General features: G+C 36.4%; 2 protein-coding genes across 2 annotated transcripts; both read left to right on the top strand.

Moving 5' to 3' along the window:
- The first annotated feature begins 518 nt into the window (after positions 1–518).
- On the top strand, positions 519–2,368 carry LOC107480487 (uncharacterized). Its single transcript, XM_016100630.3, has one exon. It carries the CDS (start codon positions 648–650, stop codon positions 2,103–2,105), a length of 1,458 nt encoding a protein of 485 aa, XP_015956116.1. The 5' UTR covers positions 519–647; the 3' UTR covers positions 2,106–2,368.
- A 1,796-nt stretch (positions 2,369–4,164) lies between these two features.
- LOC107480488 (beta carbonic anhydrase 5, chloroplastic) lies at positions 4,165–8,087 on the top strand. The gene is made up of 8 exons (XM_016100634.3): positions 4,165–4,302; positions 4,633–4,788; positions 4,881–4,929; positions 5,035–5,148; positions 5,240–5,293; positions 5,375–5,457; positions 5,560–5,674; positions 5,764–8,087. Exons 4-8 carry the CDS (start codon positions 5,038–5,040, stop codon positions 5,962–5,964), a joined length of 564 nt encoding a protein of 187 aa, XP_015956120.1. The 5' UTR covers positions 4,165–4,302; positions 4,633–4,788; positions 4,881–4,929; positions 5,035–5,037; the 3' UTR covers positions 5,965–8,087.
- The last annotated feature ends 2,498 nt before the right edge of the window (positions 8,088–10,585 follow it).

The raw sequence follows: 10,585 nt of genomic DNA, 5'->3' as shown, positions 1-10,585 counted from the left end.
AATCCACCTACATATCAACGATGTATTGTCAATTTGTAATCACAGTAGTGTAGACGTTGGCATTCACCAAAAAAAAAAAAAATAAATAAAATTTTAATAAAAATATTTTTATTAGGAAAATGAAATGCCAAAAGTATTTTTTAAAATTTGTAGGAATTTTCAACTGAAAAGAATCAAGGTTTTAAATTTTTAAATACTTTAATGCATATATGACTAATTTTTCTTGAAATCTCGATAAATAAATATCTTAATTAAAATGGAGAGAACCGAAAGAATAAAAAATTACTGAAATGGTAGTGTGTAAATTTGATTGTTAGTGTTATGTATGTTAAGTGGTAAGAAAATGAAAATCAATAATAAAAAAAATAAAAGAAGAATGTTAGATAAAATTATCAAAATTTGTTATTTTTAATTATTAATTATTATTAATATTTAAAAATATAAAATAAAGTATATTATTAAATTATTAAATTAAAAATTAATTTTAATTAATCGAATAATTAATTTATTCATTTATCTTACAACCATGCCACGAGGAACGCACCTCACTGCAATGACCAAACTACCCTCGTTTCCCAGCTCTCTTCTCCCCTAAGAATCCCAAACTAGTGTCCTTTTTCGTCCATTCGCACTTCCTACGACCCGCCATGGACGGCGGAGGAGGCAACAGAGCGGAAGCCGAGCGCTGGCTCTACACGGCCAACAAGCTCCTGAGCGCACGTGACTTGCATGGGGCTCAGTCCTTCGCGATCCGGGCGCGTGAATCCGACCCAACGTTCGATGCGTCTGAGCTCCTCTTGACGGTTATTGACACGCTCCTCGCCGGTGAGACGCGGATCAACGACCAGCACCGCGACTGGTACGGGATCCTTCAGATCCTCCGTTACTCCACCAACATCGACCACATCGCAGCTCAGTACCATCGCCTCGCCCTACTCCTCGACCCGCACCGCAACCCCTTCGCCTTCGCCGCACACGCCTTCTCCCTCATCCACGATGCCTGGTCGGTCCTCTCCAACCCCGCCAAGAAGGCCATGTACGACGCAGACCTCCGGTTGCTCACCTCCACTCCTCCGCCGGCGCCGGCCGCGACACAGCAGCAGCCCCACCATCACCAGCACCACCAGCATAATCCCCTGACGCAAGCTCAGCCTCAGTCTACGCCGAGGAGAAACCCTAGATCTAAGGACGCTGCGAGCGGCGCGAGCGATCCGAATGTGCAGAATCGGACAGCGGCCGAGTCAGCTCGGCAGACTCGGACGGCCGTCGCTGCGGCCTCGAACGACGCGGCGGCAACGGAGTCGAGTTTCTGGACCTCGTGTCCTTATTGTTACGTTCTGTATGAGTACCCTAGGGTTTACGAGGAGTGCACTCTGCGGTGCCAGAGCTGCCGCAGGGGATTCCAGGCGGTGGTGATAAGGTCGCCGCCGCTGAACGGAAAGGACTCATCGTTCTGCAGCTGGGGTTTTTTCCCGTTGGGATTTTCGCAGGATTCAAAGGACATTAACGGGTTTTCTTCCAATTGGAACCCATTTTCGCCGCTGTTCCCCTGCCCCTTAAAGGGGTCCAATCGGAGGAAGGCGTCTTGGACTTACTATGACGACGAAGCTGCTGCGGCATTTGTGGAGCTTTCGGATCCCAGCGAGGATGATTCTGATGATGGAGATTGGAGGACTGGTTCTAAGAAGGCGAGGAAGAAGACAAGAGTTTCTCCAAGAGATCCCGGTTCTTCAGCGAGGAAGGCTGGGAGACCTAGGAAGGTGATTCCGGGTAGTGCACAGCATCAGAATGTGGGCGGTGGGGCTGTGGATGGTGGCGGCGGAGGCGGTGGGGCTGCAGGGGCAAGTGGTGGAAGGCCAGAGTCTAGTAAGAAGGTTGCATTGGGTGGTTCGAGGAGGAGGGGTGGAGGGAACTTGGACTTGAATGTGGAGTTCAGTAATGACCCGGAAGAGCCTTCTCGTCGCGTAGGAGTCCGTGAAGGGAATGCTGCTGGGAATGCTGAGGATAACATGGAAGGGATTGGGTTCTTTGAGGGACTTGATGAGTTCCTCAGTAGCTTGCCCATTCTCAACGTTGTGGCAGATGATAAGGCTAAGGGTAATTAGTCTTGTAGATGCATGTTTATTGTTTCTTTGTTGTAGAATGTAGATGTTACATGTATGTTTGCACTTGTCGCACAAAATGATGCTGAGCCTGTTGCGAATTCATGTTATTGTTAAATTATATAATAATTTGCCGCAGCAACTCCTTTACTTTTGATTTCAACTATTTAAGGAGAATTGCTTAATGTAGATTGTGATCATAGTACTGCGTCTTAAGTTGAATGATATTTTGACAATGCTGATTGATGTTTTATTCAAATCACACACACTCATCATGTTTAATTTGTTCAAATGCTCCGAAATTGAAAATGGTTAGAAAGAAGCTGAGATTTTCTCAATAAGAAGCCTTTATCATGGAGTGAAGTAGAACTTATCCTTTGTATTGTTGTTGCCTATGTGTAGTACTAATCTTATGATCGCATCCTTGTTGCTGAGTGTTGGCCAAGGCTTATAAAACGTGATGAAAGGAAATTTTGTGTGTGAAGATACCTCTTTGGTCTGAGACTCTAGCTTCTCATGTATTGTAATGCTATTGATGATTTGCTTTTGTAATGTTTGTCTAGTTGCCTAAGAACTTTAATGCGGTTGTTGTTTCACGTGTGGTATCTTGACTTCACTTGTGGATCGAGTTTCTACTCTCTACTAGTACTAGGTGCTGTGTATGAATGGTGGATAATGAACTAATGATTCTTGAAGCTTACATTTGTGTGATAAAGCATGATTCCAGGTGCTATGATAATTCTATTTAAAACCCTTTTCTAGATCCCAAGTGGATTTGATCGGCATCCTTATACTGCAAAATCTTGATGGAAGCTAGTCATGAAGAGGAGTAATTTAGAAGTTGGTTAATGAAAATTTCGAAAGAGTTCCGATCTTTCACTTTCCTGAATGTGTTTAGGAAGATTTGACATGAAATAAAATTAGCCTCTTAACATTATATTTTCAAGTGTGGGACCTGTGAAATAGCCTCATTAGAATTTCTGCATTTGCAGTTCTGGTTTCGTGAGCTCTAAGCAAACTGTCTATATACGTGGATAGAAGAAACATGGAAATCCTGAAATTACTAGTTGATACTTTTCCAAATTGGTTATCTAGTGGATCCTCATGTCCAACATCAATCGTTATACCCAAATCTACTCACTACACTAACCAAGTAAACTCACATAACCACATAAGAGGGAAATCTCATTTGCAATGTAATCTCGTCAAATCAATATCTACTGGCTGGTGTTTGCAACACCATCGAATCCATCTTTGGATGGAAGAGCTCATAATCCTTTATGACTTGGAACAAGGGATGGAAAATTAGAAACTTAATTGGAAAAAAAAAAAAGCACTGTTGTACAATTAAATTATTTTTTTACTCTGACAACCCAAAACTGCAAACTTTTCTTTGAAAGATCAAATACTACTCTGTTCTGTTATCGAAAGGTGAATTATAGAATACAGATCCAATTTTATAGATATTTCCAAACAATCACAAGTTGAGCAACACGTGTACAATATATCACAGGAGATGAAAACATGGTTAGCAAATGGTTATTATTTAGCACATGATAAATACATTTTTCCAAAGGTATGTTAACGGTAATGTGTATAATGTGTATTCAATTAATAGCTAAGAATTGTGATTAGTGTGTAATCATTGAGATATACTATGATGATCACATATGTAATATAGTAATTAAACACTCATTATATGATGATCGATTTAGAAGTGCAACTCTATTCTATAGATATATTTAGATAATCGAAAGAGTTAAATGTTTTTATTAATAATCTACAGTATATAATTAAACTACTTTTTTTTTTCTTTTTATGTTAATAATACCCTAATGCAGAAAAAATACAAAGAAATATATATATAGTCTGACATTTAAAGCTGGAGTTTCTTTCTCGGTTTCTCCGTGTTAATGGGAGTAGATTGATGTGCATGTTTTCCCGATCCAAAAACACTGGTTCACGTTATAACTGTTGAAGCATGGCTCTTTCCTTCAATCCCCAATTCTCAAAGAATCAAAACCCTTCTGAGATTGAGTTCCATAATGGCAGCTCCTCAGTTTTCACTCTCTCCCGAGATATACCCCTTTTCTGTTTTGTATACTATACTGATCTTGACGCTGCTGTGTCAGATCTTTGGTCGATCCATCATAACAGCGAAAATCCAGCATACGCATTTGAAATTATTCACGGATTCAAGGTCTTTCCACCTTTCTCTGTTTACCCCTTCCAATTTTTCTTGTGTTTCAATCATTTGAAAATCTTGATTTATCAAAACTTTGGACAAGTACTCAAATTTTTATCAAGTTTTGGATATTCCCTAGGCTTTGTGCAAATGACATAAATTCTAAAGAGTGATCGTGGATTGGATCTTGATGTCTAGTGTGTATGATGAGTTGCATTTTCCTAATGCTTGCTTTCATTCTTCTCTTGTTCCGTTAGCTCCAAATCTTGTTTTTACTATTTTGAAAATGGAATTCCTTATCTTTTATGGCTTCATATTCAATTCTCTAATATTTGCGGGGTGCAGGCAAGGGTTCTCTTTGAAGGCTTTTGCGCAGTGTCAAAGAATTGAGCAACATCCTAATAAGAGCAAGCTGCAGATTCTGCCTGAAGTGGAAAATAAGTGTGATATATTTAGTGATCTAAAAGATAGGTTTTTGGGTTTTAAGAAGAATAAATATTTGTAAGCTTCAGAATATCCCTTTTCATAATGTTCGTTTCTGATGCCTAAAAATGTCACAAACTTTAATTCATGTTTGTTCTGTTTTCTTCTAGGAAAAACATAGAACATTTCCAAGAACTTGCCCAGGCTCAAGCACCAAAGGTATTGTTCCCTCTCTTTCTTGGTTTTCCCTAAGTCCATTCCTTTAATTTATCTTATGAAACATTAGCAAAACCTAGTACTCCTGACTAACAATTCCAAGAGCAGTTCATGGTTATTGCCTGTGCAGATTCTAGGGTTTGCCCCTCTCATATTCTAGGATTTCATCCAGGAGAAGCATTCATGATCCGCAATGTTGGTAATTTGGTTCCTCCCTTTGAGGTATATCTCTCTGTGCTAGTGATTTATTTAGTTGTAAATGTCTAACTATTCAATACCTAGTACTCCCTTCTAATTCAATTTACTGATACAGAGTGGGCCGTCTGAAACAAATGCTGCACTAGAATTTGCTGTGAACACCCTTGAAGTAAGAAATACCCTTACTATTTCGAAGTTTCTAATGTTATGATTCTAAACCATTGGCGATAAAATATTATTGTTATTTCAGGTTGAGCACATCTTAGTCATTGGCCACAGCTGCTGTGGAGGAATACGTGCCCTTATGAGTATGCAAGATGATGCCAATGAAAGGTTGAATTGCTGGATTCTAGTTGTTGACTTGTTGTCTGTCTATTTACTTTCTTTGATAGCATGTGTTTTTTTTCATGTTTGGATATTTATATATTTTTCCAGTAGTTCCAGTAGCTTTATAAATAGCTGGGTGGTAGTTGGAAAGAATGCCAGAATCAAAACTGAAGCTGCTGCTTCTCAGCTGAACTTTGATCAACAGTGCAGCCATTGTGAGAAGGTAACAAAATTTGCTAGTAGATTTAATCTGGAAGCCTTATCCACATTCCACAGTATCAAAATTTGTTACTGCTATTGATTTTTATGCAGGAATCGGTTAACAATTCCTTGTTAAACCTACTTACTTATCCATGGATAGAAGAAAAGGTAGCAAATGGAAAACTAAATGTTCATGGTGGTTACTATGACTTTATCGACTGTTCTTTTGAGAAATGGACGATGAGTTACAGGGAAACCAAAATGGCTAAAAATAGCAGAATTGCAGCTGTAAACAAAATGTTTTGGTGCTGAGTGTTACTTCTATTTCCCTGTATAAATTATATTATTCTTTTCTTCTAATATTTGTAGCATGACTAAATCATAGGGTGACTTATGTGTATCAGTACAATTTATGAAATATTGAAATTCAATTGATTTGAAGTCTTGAACAAATCCTTTTTGTGTCACGTGTGCATTTATGAATTATGAATGGTTTCTGAGTAAAATTAATGTCTGAATCCTTCACCGGGCCACTTATAATAGTTTTAAGTTATAAGACCGAAAAACTCATTTCTTCCTGTGAAAAAGTCTCAACTCATCCATTTAAGTCTACACAACAAATTCATTGCTACACGCAGGAACAAAAGTGAAATTATTTGGGGATTCTACTTGCTCTGGATTGAACCACATGAACAGCATTCTTGGTGCAATGGTGCTGCATATCTTACTTAGAACACCATATAACTGAAGTGTGTTGATCCGATGTCATTTTGATATGACAAGTAAAAACCGAAAATTTTAATTGGTTTCTCCAAAGAAGTTACCACTTTATTTATTTCTCAATCTTTTATTTTTCATTTTCCAACAAGGAAGTTTCTCAACTTAAGGGTGTGTTTGGTTAGGAAGTAATTACACATGGAGTGCATCCATGAAATATGATCTCCTAACCAAACACATGTTAATGCTTCGCTTCTTGTGAACTAAGAGATTTGCCAACCTTTTGCAGTTCAAATTTTACAGATTTAAACTATTCCAATCAAATTGTTTGCTATTTGATTATTTTATACTTTTCCGATGCAAATTATCCATCAATTTGAAATTTTGGTGCAAATTATCCATACAAATAGGGCAGTATTGTTTTCCTGTGATTCTGTATGTGTAGCTTTATGCACACTCGCACTGTCGCACATGTCTGTTCATTACTGCCACTTTTCTGATTGTGCATCTGTTATAAATTGTTTACTTATATTTGCATTTCCATCCACGGGTTTCGAAACCAGGAGGAAGAAAATGTAGACTACCAGCGAAAGAATATAATCTTCAAGTTGTTGAAGCAGTTCACAGATAAAGCTAAGATAATGGAGGGAAAGAAATAGTTGACCAAACTTTTAAAGAGATTATTTAAGGTGCAGAAAATGTTAAGGGCTCCTTGTGATCGAAACGCAGCAAATTAAAACGGAGGAGGCATAGGTGGATCACGGGTGATATTATCGAAATCTTTCAAAGATCATTGCCATAATGATTTGTTCTGTGGTAGGTATGATTATTTTGGCCATTCTTATGAATATGTTAAATTATTTATATAATTAAAATGATATATTGGTAAGAAGTTGAACTAACAATTCTCAAGGTTGTTCATGATACCTATTCAAGTAACACCATACTCACCACCCTATAATCCTATCTATAAAAGCACATATAACTCATGGTAAATGATCACAAACCCAACAAAACCATTTGCATAGATTAATACCACAACAGATTCAGAAGCCCCTTGCTATCTTATAGCTACTACTATGGGTTCTAGCCATTTCTTGTCATTCATTTTATCACTTGTGCTTCTTATTTCCTCATACAATGAGGTTGCAAATGCACGTAACCTTCTAGAATCAACATTACCAGAGCCAGAAATACCCAGCCTACCCATTCCTGAGTTGCCTACGCTACCAGAAATTCCTAAACCAGAATTGCCTACAATACCCGAGATTCCTAAACCGGAGTTGCCTCAACTGCCAGTGCCACCACTGGTTAAGCCAGAGCTGCCTGCTGTCCCGAAGGTAGAACTTCCTAAGGTTCCTGAAATTCCCAATCTCCATCCAGCCACTACTCCTTAGACTGAACTAGTATTTGTTCCTTTATTTCTTTGTATTGTGTGTGTGATGAGTGAATTATTTTTATATACCTTCGTCTGAAAGGGTCTCCATTGGGGTTTCATTTGTACTAAAGATATAATTATGTCACATGGTGTGCTCAGTAGTCAGTATTCAAGTTCTCTGAGTCCTCTTTTTTTTTTGGTAATTAAGTTCTATGAGTCCTTTTATTCCTCCTCTCTCTCTCTCTTGGGCCAGGGAGAGAGTGGTTGTAAAATCAGTGCACAGCATATGATGCTGAATTTGTGATCATCATTTACCTAATATATATAATAGTCTTCCATATATTGCAGTTCTAATGTTTCACGTAAAATCTTGGATTTCTGAATAATGATTATATGAATTCCAAATTAAACCTAATATGCCAAGCCAACGCTTATTGTGTTTTATTTTTCCCAGATAATTCATATTATTATATTATATGCCTAGATAATCCGGAATTTATTATCACTTCAAGTGATTAAAACTTTGATGAAACTCATGATCGCATGGCACTGTAAAGTGTAAAGGCACCTTCCATGCCACCATTATTAAGCATGATTCAAAATCAAATCTCAACAAGAAACTAATTAAATGGACCGACGATGGAGGTGGTTTATTATTGTTGGAAGAAGATCCCGCTTTGTCAAACCTAAAAGCTTGATATATACTATTGTATATATTGAGTTATGTTGGAATGAGATATAAAATTAACTTAAAATGAGTTAATTTTTTAGAACTAGTCTTAATATATATAAAAATTGATTCCAAAAAAAAAAAAAACCTAATTTAAACATGCATGAGGTATTAATATCCTTTTGAAGTTTATTTGAGGGAGTAGTTGCCGCCATGACATAGATAATATCAATAGTCAACTACAAGTCCTTCCAGGTACTTAGCTTGTTGTAATAGAATCAAGGTTGTATTTAAATTCATTTAATGGGATACATTAATAAGGAAGGTAAGCTAACAAGAGAAAAATATCAACCACCAAAACGGTGCTGTAAATTAATATACTTTCTCTCTCTCTCTCTCTCTCTCTATATATATATATATATATAGGAGAGCTACTAGGTACTCTGATCAAGTGCATGGTGGTGATCAACAATGGCTTCCATGAGATGCATGATGATGTTGGCATTCTTCATTGCTATTTACTTATCAATGATGGAGATTGGCATGGCAGCTCGCCAGCTTCAGGAGACAACGGCACCACCAATAATGAACCCATCATACCCATTCCCATTCCCATTCCCGTTCTCATTCCCACCATTCTTTCCAAATTCGCCACCACAGGTTTCTCAGCCGCCACTACCCAACTTTCCCGACATACCCTTCTTTATGCCACCACCACCTTGGGCTTCAACTTCTTCAACCTCCGCACCCTGAATACATGAACCCCTTTACTTCACCATTGCTCTCTGATGGTGTGTACTTGGATATATATATGCATGCATTATTACTTGTTTGTTTATTGTTCCGGTTGGGTTACCATCACTACATGCATACATCATGCATGCACTTTCACACTAGCTTTTAGTCTCATGCTATACAATATTATCTTGTACTCCATGCTCTACTATAATGATAAATTAAATAACTCTCTAGTTTGTTATATATACAAAAATAATATAAGTTCTATTTCTTCTCTTCTTCTTTTAATTGTGTTATTCGCAAGGGTGTTTATATGTTGATGCCAATTAAATATTAGGGTAAGAAAGTTATCAAACTTTACCATTCCATTGAATAGTAATTACTAATAAGATAAGAACTTAATGAAATACTTATTTGATATGCTACATGACCAACAATATTTATCATTTTTCGTTAATATTTAGTCAATATTCTAATACTAAATACTAAATACTAAATTTTAAATTTTAAATTTTAATAGTATAAAAATAAAATATTAACCCAAAATATTGACTAATATTGATAAAAAATATTGATTTCTATAATTTTTCACTTTAGAGATATATCTAAGTCATATATATTAATATTTTTTTTCTTGCTAAAATATATTTTTGCCCTTAATATTTAATTAAATATATTTAAAAAACATAAATAATACTATTGATAAATATTAGGAATGATCTTAAAAAAAATACTTAAATATTATAAACTAAAAGTATTATTATTATTATTATTAGTCTCCAAATTTATAAAGTGAGATATTTTAATTCTCATTCTAAGTCACCAAATCTTATAAGCAAAAATGACCAATATATATTTTATTCTATAAATTTAATAACCAACAGACTAAGAACTAAGAAGTAGTCCCTTAAAAAATTTTCGAGGCATATTTTTTTTTTTAATTAAAATGGTTGATAACTTAAAAGTAAAAGGACTGATAACAGTGTATAATAGTCGTTACAAATAGAAGCAGTTATCGGAAAAAAGACATTAGAATAATGAGTTAATACTTAATATCAAAATCATTTCTAAAAGATATTATGATTTTCATTCTCATTCTAAAAAAATAAATTTAATCAAAATCATTTTCAAAAGATTTAAAATTAACCACGTTAGTTCTTCCGTCTATTCTATTACTAACAACTTTAATTTTGCTGACATGGCACGTTAGTTTTTTTTTTTTATCAAGATTCAAACCATTAGAAAATTGGAGCCTCAACCCAACGACCCGACTCGGAGATCATAGACTCTCCTTCTCCTTTACGCATCTCGGCCTCCATGCTAGTTCCAACAGTTGCTGACTCCTCGTCAATATCGTTTAATTTTTTCCACCGTCACCTACAATGGCGGCTTCGCATCAACTCCCGTCAGTATCTGTTTCCATATCCAAA

The sequence above is a fragment of the Arachis duranensis genome, chromosome 3 (assembly GCF_000817695.3).
Source record: "Arachis duranensis cultivar V14167 chromosome 3, aradu.V14167.gnm2.J7QH, whole genome shotgun sequence".
NCBI lineage: Eukaryota > Viridiplantae > Streptophyta > Magnoliopsida > Fabales > Fabaceae > Arachis > Arachis duranensis.
This window is presented reverse-complemented; position numbering and strand designations above follow the sequence as displayed.